General features: G+C 41.5%; 1 protein-coding gene across 5 annotated transcripts in view; it reads left to right on the top strand.

The window, feature by feature from the left end:
* The window catches only part of LOC121293974 (phosphoinositide 3-kinase regulatory subunit 6-like), a 129639-nt gene extending 114030 nt beyond the window's left edge, over window positions 1-15609 (top strand). For 2 of the 5 annotated variants that reach the window (XM_041217475.1, XM_041217476.1), the window contains exons 15-21: window positions 3166-3276; window positions 3780-3870; window positions 6727-6791; window positions 9582-9672; window positions 11336-11406; window positions 13748-13866; window positions 14787-15609. In XM_041217475.1, coding sequence (XP_041073409.1) covers window positions 3166-3276; window positions 3780-3870; window positions 6727-6791; window positions 9582-9672; window positions 11336-11406; window positions 13748-13866; window positions 14787-14940 — 702 coding nt within the window. In that variant the 3' untranslated portion in view covers window positions 14941-15609. Of the gene's footprint in view, window positions 1-3165; window positions 3277-3779; window positions 3871-6726; window positions 6792-9581; window positions 9673-9855; window positions 10439-11335; window positions 11407-13747; window positions 13867-14786 lie in introns of those variants that run through there. The other 3 variants (XR_005946661.1, XM_041217477.1, XM_041217479.1) reach the window with 3 other exon arrangements.
* Window positions 15610-20395: the final 4786 nt, after the last annotated feature.

The following is a 20395-nucleotide window of genomic DNA, read 5'->3' as shown; positions in this document are numbered from 1 at the left end:
ACTCCTGTCTGGCCGAGTGCAGCTCACTTGCGCCCTGTGATCAGGGTCATATCATAGAGATGCAGCCATGAAATTTTAAAAGCATCTGATCCTTTGTCCACCTTCAGTACCTGACCGCTTCAGGAGCACAGCGGCACTGGTCACATATGCTGAAGAGATGGGGGCCAGCCCCACACAGAGAATGATGGAAATCAGTGATGCCTGTCCACGACATTCTGGCAGCAACGACAAGCACCATCGAGGTACAGGCATCAGTAATGTACCCAGTGAGTGGACTGAAGGCTGCACAAAGCACAGGGAAGAGGCCCTGGACTGAGATACCTGCCTTTATCTTGTGCAGAAAGGTTTCACATCTGAGAGACACTAACACTGCTTATCAGAACAAGGAGCCATAGGCAGGGAGACATTCTTGGGAGTTTATTGACAATAATGAACAATATGTACAAGTGGTTAACACTGTGCCCAGGCTATGCAGCTCCATCATCTTAACTTTCCTAACCCTGCTGCTATGTCTTAGCGCTCCCCGGGCATCCTCAGCAGGGGTGGAGGCAGCCTGCTGACTGCTACGCCCTGTCTGTGATGACATTGGCAGGTGTCCTCTGGAGGGCCAAGACTTGGAGGGCCCTGGCCTGCTTTCGTGGTCCTGCTCTGTGGCAGTGGCGCTCTCCTGGGCCTGTGGAGCTGGAGCTGCTGAGGTCACAGGAAGAGGGGATTCGGATGAGCTGGACACTTCTGGAGTCACCTTGATGGATGGCCCTGGGGGTACACCTGCTCACCCTCCTCCCTGTGGTTGCCTCCTTGAGGAGAAGGGGTAGCTGGAGTGAGATCGAGCTGGCCTGCACCCCTCTTGAAATTACACTGTTGGAGACCAACTATGGCATCAGCGATGGAGTTAAGCCCGCGCAGCAGTGCAGTCCTGGACCAAGGTCTCCATGGCGGCCGCCATCCTATTAGTGTTGACCTTGGTGCATTGGCAAACCGGAACTATCACCTCAGCGAGAAGGCGGAGAGACTCCTCCATTGTGCCTTGCAATCTGAGGAGTGCAGCGGACATCCGTTCCTGATGTTCCTGAGCTTGTCTTTGCAGCTCCAGCAACTGAGACAGGACCGAGTCCAGAGGCTCATCATCTGACTTGGACTCAGCAAATTTCTGGCCTCCAGCAGCCCTCCGAGTGCCGGACACTTGGCAAGTCGCTGCCGCTGCCTGCAGTGGATCAGGCAGTGTGACGTGCTCACCAGATTGTGATCGCAAGGCAACTCTAAAGCTAGGTTCCACGGAGGTGTGTGTCTGCGTTGGTGAAGGGTGTGGGTGAGCGCTGTGATGGGACTTCAAGGAGGGTGCCTCCAGATTCCTCTTCAGAGGTTTCTTTGGGCCTTGATTGGTGGCCCTAGGTCATGGACTCTGTCGGCTGTTTCCCAGATGTGCCTGTGGAAGCAGGGGGAGATAGTTAGTGCATTGTAGTGGCCTGTGAAACAGGACACATCACTCACGGCATGGTTATCTGATGGATGTTGCACTGCTGGCCCTTCACTTGATAGACCACTGCTGACCTCACCATCAGCACAGGAATGGTCCAGATCATCGCTAGCCAGCTGGATGACTCTATTTTCAAAGTCAGTGAGGACCTTGATTTCAGGCATTTCTCCACTGACTTGCGACCTCTCCCTCTTGTGTGCCAGCTTGTCCTGCATGAATAGAGATGGAGAGAGTGTAAGCAGGATGCCTGCCAGACCAGATGATAAGTATGCCTGGCTTGTGTGGGTGGTGAATGGTCCCACAGACGGGATTAGGACAATGAAGATGTGTGTGAGAGAGTGTATGGTGATGTCCCTTAAACTGGCAGTGAGGGCCCTGTGGATGTGTGATGGGTTTGTGAGCGTGTGAGTTCAGAGTGATGGCGGAACGGAGGAGATCATTCATCCTTTTGCGCCACTGGGTGGCTGTCCTCTTCTGAAGGGTGTTGGTGCTGACCACTGCTGCCTCCCAAGCTGGATTGGTGATGTTGCTGCCCATCCTGCAGCCAGAGCAGGGGTAGAGGACATCATGGCATGCCTCCACTGCGTCCAAAAGGTGCTCGAGGGACACATCATTGAACCTGGGGGCTGCAGTATTTTTGCCATGTCTTCTTTGCAGCAGTCATGGCCTGGAAGCACTGAGAGGCTGAAGTGGCGAGGCAATGGCGTGATGGGCAAATGAGAGCCTGCCCATCATGGAAACGGCGTGTTTCCCAGGAATTCCATAAATAATGCTGCAGGTTCAGGACAATACGGTGTGAAAAGCTGCCGTTGCTGACGGAGGGTAAAATGTCATTTTACTCACCTGCTACTGCATTTAGTGCAAATCTGAGATGATTCTGCCCGTGGTGTCTAATCTTAAATGTATGTCAGAACCTTGGAGATGGAATTGACCTGAAAGAAGAGATCATTTTATATGGATGATTTCATATGGAGTAATTGTGTGATATGGAACACAACCTATTGCAGTTATATTTGAGGGCCTTTTTTGCTTGATTTGAACAATACTTTTGATTAGACCTCATAGATAAACTTGTAATGAACATGAAAATCACACCTGCTTCCCAGGGTTTGAAATCACAATGTTGATGCTTTCTTATTAAATTCATTTGTTCACTGTTCTAACAAAGGCATTAACCAATTTAAAATAAATGGTTAATGCATTTGTTAAAATGAAACAGTGACCAATAATTTAATATGAATATTTTACATTGACTCCTAATGTATTATGGTGTTTTTTGTGGTATATAAAGCCACAATGTTGGGAATTGTTGTACAGCAGCAGCTGAAGAAATAGCCAGTCTTTCAGAAGAATTGGTTATTGAAACCATAAACTTGTTAACAATGAGCAGTTGCAGTCCATTTCTAAGTTAATTATTTTGTGGAGATAGAATGGAGAAATGGCTAGATACAAATAATAGTCAAACTACAATGTGAAAGAAAATAGCAATTTAATGCAAATGGTGTCTGAATAAATTAATCTGCAACAAAAAATAACTCAAAACCCTTATTGTTGATCATTTAAATGTATTTTAAGTCTCGGGCTTTTTGATTTCTAACTGTTAATCTGTTGGAAAATAACAAATTAAAGAATTGTTTGTTCCATTTCTAGCCACTTTTTAAGCTAACAGATTTAAACACTTTTCACAGTCAACATCATTTGGACAACAGTCTGTTGCAGATCCATTTATTGTAGATGTTACCTCATACTATTTACGAATGGGATATCAGCCTGTTTGCTTTCAAATCTACAGTGTAGTGGTGAGTACTTTCATCTCTATTTTAAGTAATATATTTTAATCAGTTCCAGAATTCTATATCACATTTCTGTTACATTAACCAAAATTTGAACAGTGTGAATGCTGAATGAGATTTTCAAAGTATTATAAAATGCTATTTTTTCACAGACAGTTATTTTTATAGATTGGTAATCTGGATTGGTGTACAGTGCCATATTTTGCTGCAAGTTGTGATATCTGGATTGTGTGATGCGTCCATGCATCCAAATGTCTGTTCAGCTATCTACAGGCAAAGGCCTCTTCTGAACAGGATGTCTAATTTCAGTATAAAATTATTTCAAGTGGAGAATAGGAAGTAAGTTGGCTTTAGCTTTGTGAATTGTACTTACCTATTCTTTCCATTTGTAAAGTAACAGTTCAGAATGAACTTCTGAATTATACTGATGTTTTGGTCAAGGACCAAATTGCACGAGCTCAGTCAAATTTTATTTGTTATAATTGAATTGGTGTCTTTCTGTGTCACAGTTTACTTTTACAGATGAAACAGTTGAATGTGTGGATGATGTTTTTCTCATTCAGCTTGATGCAGACCTTCCAAAATTGAAGTGTGCTAAAGGTAAGTTATTTATGAGAAAATATTGGGCACCTCATGGCTATAGTAAAATTATTAATGTGTTTGCACATTGTAGAGTGGTCAGATGGGGGAAGCCAGTGGTGTAGTAGTGACATGTGATTTGGACAAGCTGAGTGCAGTATACAGTGGTTAAGTGTGAGGTCATCCACTTTGGCAGCAAAAACAGGAAGACAGATTATTATCTGAATGGCTATAAATTGAGAGAGGGGAATGTGCAACAAGACCTGGGTGCCCTAGTACACCAGTTGCTGAAGGTAAGCATGCAGGTGCAGCAGGCGATAAAGAAGGCAAATGGTATGTTGGCCTTCATTACAGAGGATTTGAGTACAGGAGCAGGGATGTCTTGCTGCAATTGTACTGGGCCTTGGTGAGACCACACCTGGAATATTGTGTGCAGTTTTGGTCTCTTTATCTGAGGAAGGATGTACTTGCTATAGAGGGAGTGCAGTGAAGGTTTACCTGACCAATTCCTGGGATGGCAGGACTGACATATGAGGAGAGATTGAGTCGATTAGGATTATATTCGCTGGAGTTCAGAAGAATGAGGGGGGATCTCGTAGAAACCTATAAAATTCTAACAGGACTAGACAGGATAGATGCAGGAAGGATGTTCCCGATGGTGGGGGAGTCCAGAACCAGGGGTCACAGTCTGAGGATGTGGGGTAGACCATTTAGGACTGAGATGAGAAATTTCTTCACCCAGAGAGCGGTGAGCTTGTGGAATTTGTTACCACAGAAAGTAGTTGAGACCAAAACATTATATGTTTTCAAGGAGGAGTTAGATATATCTCCTGGGGCAAAAGGGATCAAAGGATATGGGAAGAAAGCAGGAGCAGGCTATTGAGTTGGATGATCAGCCATGATCATAATAAATGGCGGAGCAGGCTTGAAGGGCCAAATGGCCTACTCCTGCTCCTAGTTTCTATGTTTCTATGACATCACTGCATTAATAATCCAGAGGCCAGGCTAGCGCTCTGGTGACATAGGTTCAAATCCCACCACAGCAGCAGATGGTTTAAATTCAATTAACAAAATCTGGAATTGAAAGCTAGTCTCAGTAATGGTGACCATGACAACGATCATCAATTGTTGTAAAAACCCATCTGGTTCATAAGTGTCCTTTAGGGAAGGAAATCTACCATGCTCACTCGGTCTGGCCTATATGTGACTCCAGACCCACAGCAATGTGGTTGGCTCTTAACTGCCCTCTGAAATGGATTAGCAAGCTATTCAATCCAAGGGCAACAAATGTTGGACTGGTGACTCCCACAACCCATGAAAGAACAAAGAAAAAAAGACAGCTGGTGCATTTCACTGTTGTAGTTCTGCATTTGTATATTTTTGAACAGCAGTTTAATATAGTTAAATTGGGGTACACTGTTTAAATAGCTGTAAATTGTTATGAGAGAGGCTTCCCCTTTCACAAGTTATATATTTGCTTGGTTTTAATATTATAATTCAACTTTATCTAATTTTTGAATAACACCAAACTCCAAATCTGGCCGGGATTTTCCAGCCCCATTGTGGGTGGGACTGCCGTGGGTGGGGTGGCACCCCAGCCAGGAGTCCATTGACATGCGGTGGGACCAGAAGATCCCGGCGGACGGGTGTGGAAAATCCCGCCCAATCTTTAAATGCAGAGAAGAAAGTGAATTAATTGGGTATAGATTACAAAATAGAGAGGTTTACATCTGTACGTTTTCACAGAATGTCATCAAGTTGTCAATTTTCTTTGACTAAATTTTCCACTCATTAATGTGAAGTTACACTGTTACCAATGTATTTGCATTCACCACATTTGTACATTGCTGACAACTGCCATCTACTGGCAAAAAGAGAACAGTGGTGATGGTAAAATAAAAACAGGAAATGCTGGAAAAGCTCAGCAGGTCTGACAGCATGTGTGGAGAGAGAAACAGAGTTAACGTTTCGAGTCTGAATGACCCTTCTTCAGAGTCATATCACAATGGTGATGGTGCCTGACTGGTTAAGTGACCAATTAACAGCAATAACAGGAAACCATGTGACTAATTGTCAGATACCTTATGGATCAGTTTTGATCCGAGAACTGATTATTTCCTGAGAACATTAATACAAGTTATTTTCAATTTAAAATCGATTACCAGAAGGATCCTGAAGTGCCTAAGTATATGTTCTACCTATTAACCCCACAAAACATTGAAATTATCAGAAGATTGAGCTATTTCAATTAGATTTAGTGTACCAAAATGCAATGGATTCTTATTATAAATTATTACAATGAACAGGCTCCTCTTACTGCTCACAGTCTGTCAGATTCAGCTTCGTTTTGCTGCAGGTTTTAAGACTATTGATGATATTCAGTTATTGTTCTATTATTGATTTGCCAGATTTATGTTGGCATTCTCTTCCCATCCCCCTAACCACTTTTTTTGGGGGTGATCTCACTCGGTGCACTGTTCCTCAGATGATGTGAACAAGCAATTTGCTGCCAAGCATTTGCCAAATCCGCTCTAAATATATTCTGGTGTGTCCTAGAGTGATTAAACCATTGAAAATAATGTGTTATGCACTAATGTACCTCCTGGCAGTAAACGAGTGTACCTCTAGGGACACAACATTACGCCAGAGAGAAATTTTAATTTGGGAGAAAAATTAAGCATCACAATGATGTCCGCTATCAAGTGATATATTTCAACACAATCTACATTAAACATAGATTTAAGTTTGGCAAAAAGATTTTCATGGAAGATGTGGTGCTTAGTTATTTAAGTTCAGGTTTGTTACCTTCCCAGTGACTATTCAGTTTCATACAATGATGATAAGAACAATTTGTACAGTTTGGCAATATTCTTACAGAAGTCACATTGACACGAAAGAAGATGACATCAGAAGGACTGGGGGTACAAGTTGCATACAAAAAGGTAAAAGTCAAAACATCCCAACCAATCAACAGCTGTTGTTGTGTTTATATACAAAGCAGACATCAGAATACCTGCAAAATAAAATTTATAATACATCAATGAATCCTGATACGTGCAGTTGGCGATATGATGATCTTACACTATGGCCAGGATATTGCCGTTAGCATGCAGGTGCAGGTGCAGGCCTGACACGCCGATGTGCAAAATGACGCGCGATGACGTTGAGCTTGCATCCTGACATCATCGTGTGTCATTTAGATATTTCGCTCAGTGGGCGCGCGCCAAAGGCAGCCGCGCACCCACCGAACTGTCAATGGCCGATTAAGGCCATTAAAAAACCAATTAAGCATGTTAGCAACACTGCCCGTCCAATCTTAAGGTTGGTGGGCAGGCAAAGAGCCCAAGCGGCCTTCGCATTTTTCAGGAAACCTCATTTATGGGCGGGATGAGGTTTCTTGAAGGTTTTATAAAATAATAATTAAATTTTGCACAATTCACAAATGTCCCATGGGAAATAAATAATTTTCTTCCTCCTTTATTAAAAAGTTTTACTGTCAACTTAATCTCCCTGAGGCAGCACTGTGCCTCAGGGAGATTGCTGTGCTCTTTCACGCACATACGCACAAGAGCACAGACTCCGACTCTCCCTCCTTCCCCCGCCTGCACAGATAGCACTGAGCACTACCAGCCGGGCGTCACACCCATGTAAAATGGCAGCGCGCAGCTGATCATGGGCAATGATCGGCACTGTGCCCGCCCCCGCCCACTACCACCCAGCGCGCCCAACATAGGTAAGATGCAGCTGCTTGCATTCCAACAGGGGTGACCCTATGTCTCCAGCACTATGTGCTCACAGGGAGCACAAGTCAAAGAAATGGGACTACTATGTGTTAACTTTGTCTTCAACCCATGCTCTATGGAAGTGGTTTCCAACTGGAAGCAGAGGATCACTCCTCATTTGATTAAGTACATCAAGACCTTTAATTATGCCAGAATGAAAGGAATATTATTGACCACAAAGAAGAAAATAGCATTTCAACATTCGAAATGTGAGGTATGTCAGACAGTCATTATCCTGGTTAAAAAAAAAGGCTACTAACAGGTAATGTAATTGCCTCATCATTTAGCTAATTGCACACATTGGGACTTTATTCAGATAACTGGTTTTATATCCAAGTTTTCCCATATCAGCCAATTTGCAGGAGATTATACTGAAGAGATAGCTTCATATCAGTCGACGTTTTTACTGAGAATTTTTTTCTAAAATTCATCCACGGGGTGTGGGCTTCACTGGCTGGGTCAGCATTTATTGCCCATCCCTAGTTACCCTTGAGAAGGTGTGGTGAGCTGCCTTCTTGGACTGCTGCAGTCCATGTACTGTAGGTACATGCACAGTGCAGTTAGGAAGGGAGTTCCAGGATTTTGACCCAGCAACAGTGAAGCAACGGTGATATATTTCCAAGTCAGGGTGGTGTGTGGCTTGGAGGGGAAATTCCAGGTGGTGGTGTTCCCATCTATCTGCTGCCCTTGTCCTTCTGGTGGTAGCAGTCGTGGGTTTGGATGATACTGTCTAAGGATCCTTGGTGAGTTCCTGCAGTGCATCTTGTAGATGGTACACACTGCTGCCACTGTGCATCAGTGGTGGAAAGAGTGAATGTTTCTGGTTGGGGTACCAACAAGCGGGCTGCTTTGTCCTGGATGATGACAAGCTTCTTCAATGTTGGTGGAGCTGCACTCATCTGGACAAGTGGGGAGTATTGCATCACACTCCTAACTTGTGCCTTGTAGATGGTGGACAGGCTTTGGGGAGTATTGAGGTGAGTTACTTGCTGCACTCCTAGCCCCTGACCTGCTCTTGTAGCCACAGTATTTATATGGCTAGTCCAGTTCAGTTTCTGGTCAATGGTAACCCCAGGATGTTGACAGTGGGGGATTCAGCAATGGTAACGCCATTGAATGTCAAGGGTCATTGCCTGGCATTTGTGTGGTATGAATGTTACTTGCCACTTGTCAGCTCAAGTATGGATATTGTCCAGCTCTTGCTGCATTTGAACATTGACTGCTTCACTCTCTTAGTCATTGCAAATGGTGCTGGACACTGTGCAATCGTCAGCAAACATCCTCACTTCTGGAAGGAAGGTCATTGATGAAGCATTTGAAGATGGTTCAGCCTAGGGCACTACCCTGAGGAACTGTGATGTCCTGGAACTTAGATGATTAATCTCCAACAACCAGCAATAGTACTGAAGACTTGTGCTCCAGAACTTGCTGCGTCCCTAGCCAAGCTATTCCAGTACAGCTACAACACTGGCATCTACCTGGCTATGTGAAAAATTGCCCACCCCACCTCTGGAGTTCAGCTCTTTTGTCCATGTTTGAACCAAGGCTCTAATGAGGTCAGGAGCTGTGTGACCCTGGCGGAACCCAAACTGGGCATCAGTGAACAAGTGCCATTTGATGTCACTGTTGATGACCCCTTCCATCACCTGATTGAAGATTGAATGTAAACTGATGGGGCAGTAATTGGCAGGGTTGGATTTGTCCTGCTTTTTGTGTACAGGATGTACGTGGGCAATTTTCCACATTGTTGGGTAAATGCCAGTGTGCTGGAACAGCACAGTGCCTTTTCTTGGGTGAAAATCAACTTTGAAGTATCCAAGATTTTAACTCATTCAAAACGCATCCACTAGCAAGAGTTAAAATTGTGCCCCTAGACTTTGTTGTTTATTGAATGCATCCAAATTCAAAATTGACATTGCGACCAACATTTTCTATTTATTGTCACTGCAGATTGCATTGAGCAACAGGGAAAGTATGAGACAGTTTACAAGTCGTTGCAATGGTTTAATGATGAAAGCAATTCCTTCAACTGGGGCTGAAGGTATGATAAAAATCCATTAGCAGCAGCCATGACTTGGTTTGCAGTTCAGTTTGTTGATTTTCTTTGTGCTGGTTAAATGGATAGGTATTTAAGACCCTGGTGTCTCTCATTTTTGCAGTTGCTTGATTTTAGTTTTAGCTAATTTAAATATTATGAACTCCCCTTTTAACTCCTTTCTTACAGTGTCGCATGCTGTTCAACAGCAAAATGCCTGGAATCGATCTGCTCCCAGTTCTCTCCAATTGTTTCTCTTGAACAAACATTAAGTGGTGTAAAAAAGGATTGGAAGAAACTCACCAACTTATTGACCTAGTAGTTGGTTCTCGGCACCCTACTAAGACAATTTAAAACTGTTCACCAAAAGTATGTGACAACTATTCCGCCCAAAGAACATTCGCAAAATCAATCTATCAAAATATTAAGACTTGTGTTATTTTTGTCATTGAATTTCTAAAGTCCTTCCGATTGTGAAGGAAACCTGAAAACTGGGGGTGACGTTGACGATCAATAGTTTGCAATCTATAATTTTAAAGTTGACCTCCGTATCTGCAGTTCACTATTAGACTCCTGTTTTATTTAAATTTATTCTCAATGTCTCAATTACCTATGTGGGTTTTTAATCTTGCACAGTTGAACAAAACCTACTTCTTCTGTCCCAGTCTCAGTAACTTTGACTCCAATGTTTGGATAACAAACAGACCTAATGACATAAATATTACAATTATGCTCCTGTACTTTGTCAAAGGTCTGTATAATACTGTTTTAAAGAGACGAAAAATTATTTATTAAAATGACAAAAACAAATGAATATATTTGTTACTATAAATTTATAAGAATATAGGATTAGAGATGTTTCCAACAATACTGTCACATGTTAACCTGTCACGATCAATTTAAACAAATCTTCAATGTTATGAAAGCTAGACTGGTGGTTCCAACTATCTCTCATTAAAGTGTGATATGATCTTCTAAATGCCATTATAACTGAAGTGTTGCTAAGGTCTTTTATTAGTTCAGTGATGATGATGGTAGCCATTGTCTTTTGTACAAGAAAACCAATATTTGACAGGTTTCATTGTGAAATAAATTGGAAGTTAGTAGAAAATTGTCTAAGAACTGCAGAATGACTGGAAGATTGTATAACATGCGCCAGAATTTTGAGTTCCGCAGGTGGGCGCAGCCGGCGGGCCCAGGAGCAGCCGGGAAATGGTTTGCCACCCACGATCGGCCCCGACCAAGATTTCATGCGCTGATATGCTCTGCACTGCCTGGGTTGGGAGTGGAAGGAGGGCGAGCGCTGAAGTCAGCACTGGCGCAGGGGAGCGCCCTCAGAAAGCTCCCTGAAGGCAGGGACCTGAAGACTGACAAATAAAGATTTTTAAATCCGGTAAAAAAAATGTCCACGCAACACAAGCAGTCACCTGAGCATAGACATTATTAAAATTCTGCGCATAGATTTTTATTTTTTAAAATTTAATGACGGAAACCTCATTTCGCCCTTGGATGAGGTCATTGCATGCTACTTTACACTCAAGCGCCCACACGCCAAGCAAAAGATTCTGCCCATGATGTTATAACTGAGTTTCATTAAAGCATAGCCATAAAATGTTGTATAACCATTTAATTTAATAACCTCTGGGTATAACACACTTCTGTTTTGCAGATATTGTTTGCCTGAATGTAAATATCTCAGGGGTAACGAATAAAATGAACTTATCTGGAAAAATATCTTTGGTAAGTGTAAACTGTTGTGCAACAGTAGCTATATCAAAAACATGTGAAAAGTTTTTCACATAATGACTGACTTTTTGGAGTGTATTGACTAGTAATGCAGGAAACATTTGTAGGTGTTTTGGGCTATCTATATCCTGTAGATAGCAATGAGACAAATGGTTTGATGCTGCTGTCTCCACCCTGCCTCAGTTAATCTGCTGTTGCAAGTCTGACCCATCATTTTGTTATCTCTAGACTTGACCATACTAGTGGCCTCCTGACCAGCCTCCCACCTGGCACCCTCCATAAACTTGAGTACATCCAAAACTCTGTTGCCCATATTCTAACTCACACCAAGTCCCATTCATCCAGCAGCCCTCTGCTTACTGATGTACATTGGCTCCCATTCTGACAACGCCTTGACTACAAAATTCTCATCCTTGTCTTCAGACAAGACATTGATTGTATCATATTAATGTTACTGGACTAATAATCCAGCAGGCTGAGTTAATAATCTTGAGACATAAGTTCAAATCCCACTGCAGTAGGAAGAGAAGGAAGGAGTTGGAGATGAAACATGTGAAGGCGAGGGAAGAGTGGGAATTAGAAGTAAAGTTTGGGGCAAGAGCAGAGCACAACACCAGTGCTGTAATCAATATCTCAGAAAAAGAGGTGAAGGAGGAGACCTAAATAGAACTAGAACAAAGACTAATCCACAGAAATAGCTAGAACCCATGCAGCTTCCCGTTAGCAACAGTTTTTAAGAGAAGCGAGTGGAATCAAAGGGGAATGTTGATGTTCAGCTGGGGGAGCAGGGTGATGGGGCATGGGTACTGATTGGGCCTCCATTCAAGGATGAAGCACAGAGCCCTCAGGGTACCCTGGTGGGAGATGGAGATGTAGAGTGATTGGACATCCATGGTGAAAAGGAAGAGAGGTAGCGCCAGAAAACTGGAAACTGTTAAAAAGGCCAACGGTTTTGGGAGAGTCATGATGTAGGTGGGAACAGACTGTTCAAAGAGGAAAAAAAGGAGTGGCAGGATAGGCTGAAATGATGGCTCAATGATTGGTAGGCTTATTGCCCTGTTAATGATGATGCTCCAATCACCTCCATTTTGAAAGGGCCTTGCCTTGCGCGAGTCAGAGCATCCACTTATTTCAGGCTGAAGGCCTCTTTGTTATGCAAGTTGGGATCCTATGACTTAGCTAAGACCCTGATTACAATTTTAAGGGACACTTGGGCGAATGCTCCACTGTGTATTCTGGTGTTGAGCAACTTAAAGCTGTGGTCCTTATCTATACAGACAAATGCTAGCTGTTCCTAAAACAATCCAAAAACTTTTACATGATTTTTTTTATGGAGCAATGGAGCAAGATTCCAGAAACATATCATGGACACCACCCATCAGCCACTCAAAAATTCAAAACAATCCATTCAGAAACTTGACAAATTTCTGAAGATTGATCCTTGTCATCTTTTGCCATTTTGATTTTGTTCAATATGCTCACCTTTTAATTGAGCAACTACGAACAGTTACAGAGAATGTGAGAAAATTAAAGGATGCTAATGGAGATTAAGCTAAAGATTAGCAGAGAATTATTACACTAAGTGAATACTTTATTGAAGTATTAGCTAGAGAACATAGAGCAACATTTTTTTCATGTCAGAAGTTATCAATAGAGATTTGGGGACTTTATCAATGAGATGGAGATCAGGAATTAAGTGTGTTAAACATGAACAATCATGAAAAAGTCAAATGAATGTTGGACAGTTACCATTAGATTGGAAACCAAACTAACATAACAAATATCCAGTTAAAAAGGATGTGACAAATTTGATCCAAGCAATTACATGTCCTTTAGTATCTGGTGAAATAATGTCATCAATCATCAAAGGTCATCAAAGGCGAATAATAGAAATTATGTAAAACAATATTGCTTTTTAGATAGGTAAGATCCTGCCTGGCAAACTTCCTTAATTTTTTTGATGAAATGTTAACTCAAATGGACAATGAAGAACCAAATGACCAACTTAGAGTGGCTCCCAAATCAGATACAAACACCCAAGAAGAGACCTTATTTGTAGGTGGGTTGAAGTTGGTTTGGGGTTGGAATTCAGATTTTTAACCTCCCACTCAACCCAAACCTGTACATTTTTGGGGAGGGTTAAAATTCCTCCCTGAAAACTTGATTCAGCAAAATTATCAATCCAGATAATGTTGGTTCATAAAACAAACTGTAGTTATTGGTTTTGATATTGTCCTTTGATGATCTAAACAAACTTTTTAAGAATTTCTAATTTTCTAATTTGACAAGTTTTAGCTTTTCTGCAACTAAGCTAATGAGCACCTATTCCTTACAGACTGAGAACATCAAGATCAAAACATCTCACATAAAGATTGAAGTCCAGGATAGCTGCGGAAAATCCTTGGTTGTTTGCCTGGACAAGGATTCTAGGAGGATATATAAGGATGTTGTTAGGTTGGTAGTAGACGTACAGTTTAAATATTTAAATGTGTTGACCGTTTTAAACTTGTTTCAGGCATAAAGCTCTTTACTATAGTTATACTTGGATGCCGTCAGTTTTAAAAATTTAAATTAATCCATTTGGATTAGTCAGAAAATATTAAATTCCTCAAAAAGAACATTTTTCTTCATTTCAGGCCTACCGACTCCAAAAGTTGGAGACAGGCCTATATCAATGACCTGCTGATACCCTTTTTCCACCTGGAATCTGTGCAGGGTGCTGTGTGCCATAATTTGCAACCATATAAGAAACAATGACCCAGAAACAGGGGTCTCAGAGACAATAAGATTTACTAAACTGGTGCCCTGTCTGCTCTCTCAAGTAGACATAAAGATCCTTTGGCACGATTCAAAGACCAGGGGAGTTTCCTGACCAATATTTCTCCCTTAATCAACATCACAAAAACAGATTATCTAGTTATTATCACATTGCTGTTGGTGGGAGCTTGCTGTGTGCAAATTGGCTGCCGTGTCTCTGACATACTTTACTGACATGATTATACTTTAATAGCACTTCACTGATTGTAAAGCACTTTAGAATGGCTGGTGGTCATAAAAGACACTATATAAATGCAAGTTTTTTTCCCCTTTGCCCACTGTGAATAAATGCCTGATGCAGTGCCCTGCCCAGTGCTCATTAAACAAAAATCTTTATTTAGTCCCACTTCATTCCATTCTTCTTCAGAGAGTTCCCATGGTCGATAGTTTTTTCTTTACTCAGTCCTGTATTTTGTTGGATTTAATCTTCACCCTGACTTTAGACTTTTTTATATTTAAGGTTCAATTTGGCATTTAAAAAAAAATTAAGGAAATAAATGTTTGAATTTAAGAATTTGATAAATAATGCTCATTGATTTTTTTTTAAACTAATGCAGCATTGAAGTGTCGCCTTGTCTGGAACCTGGATACTGCTTCCATAAAATGAGGTCATTGAGATTCAGTCAGAATGAAAATGAAAACATTGGATTAACTAAGTACATGCCAAAGTGCCTGTTGTTACCAATCAACACATTTGCAGGTATCCTGTAAACTGATTCAACCTGGGAAACAGTTCACTTTGCTTGAAAAAACAATCTCATGGAGCTGCTAGAACAGTAGAGTACATAGTCACAATTAAAAGTTCAGTTGTTCAGGAGTGCCCTTTATTTGTTAAGCATTGTTTAAGAACAATTGAACTGAACAATATTATGGACATTTCCTTCAAGCCTGGAAGGCCAAAGGAGGGAAAATGAATCTAATGAATAATACCGACTCTGGTTGGAGAAATTCAAAGCTAATTGAAAGTTATCAGCAGTATATCGTAATAGAGGGGCATTGCTGTTGAAGTAAACTTTTCATCTGGGAATGATTTTTGACACTATGGGAAGTATCTTGCATTTTGGTTCAAGACCCTGATGTTGGGAGTCAAATGGGGGTCCCGACCCTGTGCTGTGTTGGGAGTAGTCACCCAACAAAAATGTTGTCTGAATTGGCTTATCAGTGGCCAGAAGCTGTGATAGTCGTCCAATAAGGATGGGGGAGGACTCTTGAAGCTGGATAGCCAATGGAGGCCCTTCAGCATGGAAGGAGCTGCAGCCTACATACATATTAACATACAAATTAGGAACAGGAATAGGCCACTCGGCCCCTTGAGCCTGCTTCGCCATTCAGTAAGATCATGGCTGATCTGATTGTAACTTCAACCTCACATTCCTGCATTTCCCTGATAACCTTTCACCCCCTTGTTAACCAAGAGTCTAGCTCTGCCTTAAAAATGTTCAATGATTCTGCATCCACCACCTTTTGAGGAAGAGAGATCCAAAGACTCACAACCCTCTGAGAGAAAAGATTTCTCCTCATCTCTCTCTTCAATGAGTGATCCCTTATTTTTAAACAGTGACCTCTAGTTCTAGTTTCTCCCACAAGAGGAAAGTTCCTCTCTACATCCACCCTGTCAAAACCCCTCAGGGTCTTAAAGGTTTCAATTAAGTCACCTCTTACTCTTCTAAATTCCAGTGGATACAAGCCTAATCTGTACAGCCTTTCCTCATAAACCCATTCCTGGGATTAGTCTAGTAAACCTTCTCTGAATTACTCCTAATGCATTTCCATCTTTCTTTAACTAAGGAGACCAGCACTGTACACAATACTGCAGGTATGGTCTCACCAATGCCCTATATAATTGAAGCATAACCTCCCTGTTTATGTAATCAATTCCCTCACAATAAATGATAACATTCTATTAGCTTTCCTAATTACTTGCTGTAACTGCATACTAACCTTTTGTGATTCATGCACTAGGACACCCAGATCCCTCTGAATCTTAGAGCTCTGCAATCTCTCACCATTTAGAAATTAAGCTTCTTTTTTATTCTTCCTGCCAAAATGAACAATTTCACATTTGCCCACATTATACTCCATTTGCCAGATCTTTGCCCACTCACTTAACCTATCTGTGTCACTTTGTAGCATCCTTACTTCCTCTTCACAATTTACTTTCCTGCCTATCTTTGTGTCATCAGCAAATTTAGCAACAATTCTTTCGGTCCCTTCATTCAAGTTATTTATACAAACTGTAAACAGTTGAGGCCCCAGCACTGATCCCTGTGGCACACCACTCATCACACCCTACCAACCAGAAAAAGACTCATTTTTGCCAACTCTCTGCTTCCTGTTAGCCAGCCAATCTTCTGTCCATGCCAGTATGTTACCCCCTACACCATGAGCTTTTATTTTCCGCAATAACCTTTGACGTGGCACCTTATCAAATGCCTTCTGGAAATCTAAGTACAGTACATCCACCAATTTCCTTTATCCACAGCATATGTGACTCCTTCAAAGAACTCCAATAAATTGGTTAAACATGATTTCCTTTTTACAAAACCATGTTGACTCTGCCTGATTGCCTTGAATTTTTCTAAGTGCCCTGCTATAATATCTTTAATAATAGCTTCTAACATTTTCCCAATGATAGATGTTAGGTTAACTGACCTATAGTTTCCTGCTTTCTATCTCCCTCCCTTTTTGAATAAAGGAGTTACATTTGCTATTTCCAATCTGATGGAATCTAGCCTGAATCTAGGGAATTTTGGAAAATTAAAACCAGTGCATCAACTATCTCACTAGACACTTCTTTCAAGACCTTAGGGTGAAGTCCATCCAGAGTAGGGTTGCCAACCCTCCAGGATTAACCTGGAGTCTCCAGATCTCCAGGGCACTGCTGTGTGCAACCCTGGAAAAAAAAATCAGGCATCAAAAAAATATTTTTTTGCATTTTCTTTGAACATTTTTCCCTACCAGATATAAAAATATTGAAAATTGTGGGGCAGGGGAGAAGCATCATCCAATTGGGTAATGCGTCCTTTTGCTTTCTAATTAGCATAAGAAGGCAATGCATTATAAGGATGGATGTGTTGTCGACTAATGGCTGGAGCGTGAGGCAAGTCATAAGATGAAACCTCCAGGAATACATTTAATCACAGTTGGCAACCCTACCTCAAAGGCATCCTGGAGTGCTGGCCCCTGGTCTGTTGCCAGGAGGCTGCCTCCAGTCGGCTCCTGATAATTGGCATTGATTGGCCTTAAATTATCCTAACAAGCTACCTGTTGCTTTTGGGTGGGTAGCTTTTTTTTATTCATTCATGGGATGTGGGCATCGCTGGCTGGGCCAGCATTTATTGCCCATCCCCAGTTGCCCTTGAGAAGGTGGTGGTGAGCTGCCTTCTTGAACCGCTGTAGTTCATGTGGTGTAGGTACACCCACAGTGCTGTTAGGAAGGGAGTTCCAGGATTTTGACCCAGTGACAGTGAAGGAACAGCGATATATTTCCAAGTCAGAATGGAATGTGGCTTGGAGGGGAACTTCCAGGTGGTGGTGTTCCCATGTGTCTGCTGCCCTTTCTAGATGGTAGTGGCCATGGGTTTGGAAGGAATTCCTGCAGTGCATCTTGTGGATGGTACACTGCTGCTACTGTATGTCGGTGGTGGAGGGAGTGAATGTTTGTGGATGTGGTGCCAATCAAACAGGCTGCTTCGTCCTGGACGGTGTCAAGCTTCTTGAGAGTTGTGAGCTGTTCCACCACTAACCCCGCCCTCAGCAAAATGGCTGAAGGGCAGGATGGTGTCAGCAAAAATTTACACACCTGCCCACGTCCATTCTCCCCCCACTCCACTGATATTGGGGTGAAAATCCTTCCCTATATTTCAAAAGATATGTCAGTATTCATCTCTGCATACAAAACTTGCAATATTTCACTGTCAAAAGTTTGTCACAAAGCTTCAATACAGTTAACTTAATCCAGAATGAATTAAGATCATCACAGTGGAATCAAGCATTGTAAATAGAGTAATTGTGAATTGAGTTTATAACTATCAGTATTATTCAGCCACAGTCTGAACCAACAACTGTAATCAGTCATCATTGAACTGTTTTTTTTACACACAGACTGTAATGAAATCCTCAGAAATTCTGCTTAGTTAGATGGTGTTCCAATGGCCTTCATGAGGAGGGAAAACTTATTTGGGAAGGCTTGAATAATCCAGAAAGTGTGCTTTCTCACCCCACAGACTGAGTCATTAAATATATTCAGGGCTGAAATAGACAGATTTTTGAAATATAGTGGAGTTAAATGTTACGGGGAATAGGCAAGAAAATGAAGTTCAGAAGAAGATCAGATCAGTTATGATCTTGGTGAATGACAGAGCATACTTGAGGGGCCAACTCTTGCTCCTATTTCTTATGTGCTTATTAAGAAAAATACAACTTTCAACAAAAAAGATCCTCAGAACTCATATGAAGTGATTTATTTTGTCTCAATTCAACCGAAAAGGTTTCCTCCAACTCTTGTATGCCCTGAAACAGCAGGTGAAGATCTATGTTAGTCACCTATAGCTAGAATATAATTGCTAATACATTAGAACTATAGACTACAAAATAATTCTGTGGGGGAAAAATGACAAGTATTCATTAAAAAATTGCAGGAACAAAAAGCATCAAAAATATAGGTGTTATATTATTGCAGCGATTTTAGTAAAAGACAAAGCATCTCTTCAGATTCAGAATGAATATTAATGGACCATGTGACTAGAAAGTTACTTGACTTCACTACATGAGTTTAAGTGCACTTGGGGTATGGGGGCAGAGGATGATGGTGAGGGAGAAATTATTTCCTCTGTTCACTACTTGTAGTAAAGTCATGAACACGCTCTTCTTGCTTGGAAGTATGATTTCACTATAAATAATGAAAAGAGTAAATTTTTCTCCATGATGTTTTACACTGTTAATTCCATTATGCTGTTTGATTTACCACGAGGCCACATGTCTAAAAACTAAGACTATGATATACATTTGTGTGTCCTAGATGTATAGTATTTATTAAAGTATGTTTCTGTAAATAAAAGTATTTTTACTTGGTTAAAGTATAACCAGATTGTTTACTACTACTGAAAACCTTTGATTTTTTTCAATAAAACTACTTCGACTTTATCTTTCTGAATATCCAAGTTTGAATTGATCCTGTGGCTGGTGGAATTTTCTTCACTGACTGTGTCTGCAGAAAATAAAAAAAGATGTGGTGTTACTCTGAGAGCCATCTCCGTCATCTGGGCCAGTTTGTGCTGTTCTTCTGATGCTGTGCACTGCCTCAGCATGGCCACAAATCTGTGTGAAAGCAGAACACTGAGCAGCAATGAGTTTGTTTGAACTCTGATTCCCCAACTTGGTAAATCTGGATAGGAAAAATAGGTGGTTATAAATGGGCTGTAGATAGCTGTGGTGCCCAAGTCACAATGTTTGTTATAGAAGCTATAGCTGAGATTAGGAGTGGGAATGATGCTTTTCTGCAGAGGACCATGAAGCAGCTATTTTTTCTCATGATGGGTGACAACTCATTCACAGAAGGTTGTAGCTCAGTCAACCAATCATGCAGCATTGCTGAAGATTATACATTCCCTCACACACCCATGCAGGCTGCTTGGCACACTGCCAAATGGCTGGCTGAATTGCTGATAACAAACTATGAAAATGAAATTGAACGTAGACCTCGAGGTCTGAACCCCTGTATTTGAAAACTGAAGAAGTCTTCAGGCTGGTGTACCAGCTCCCCATTTTACACTGTGGGCAGAATCTCCATAGACCCTTGCTTGAAAGTGTTTCAACTGCACACCATTATTAGTTTAGAGACCACTTAACACAAAAATCAATGTTCCAATTTTCAAAAAGTGAGCATTTTGTAGAAAATATGCAGAAATTGAATGAAAACCCAGTGATGACATAATTGTGAGTGCCTTATATGACTAATCATAGAAAATTTGCAACTGATAGGCCAGAACACAAGCCACCCACCCTAATCCCACTTTCCAGCATTTGGTCTGTAATCCTGCAGGTTACAGCATTTGAGGTGCATATCCAATAACCTTTTAAATGAGTTGAGGGTTTCTACATCTACTCCCCTTTCAGGCAGTGAGTTCCAAAACCCTCCTCCATTCAACTCATCTGCTTTGCAAAC

This window comes from Carcharodon carcharias, chromosome 22 (genome assembly GCF_017639515.1).
Source record: "Carcharodon carcharias isolate sCarCar2 chromosome 22, sCarCar2.pri, whole genome shotgun sequence".
Taxonomy (NCBI): domain Eukaryota; kingdom Metazoa; phylum Chordata; class Chondrichthyes; order Lamniformes; family Lamnidae; genus Carcharodon; species Carcharodon carcharias.
Note: the sequence above shows the minus strand (reverse complement) of the source record. Positions and strands in the feature narration are given on the sequence as shown.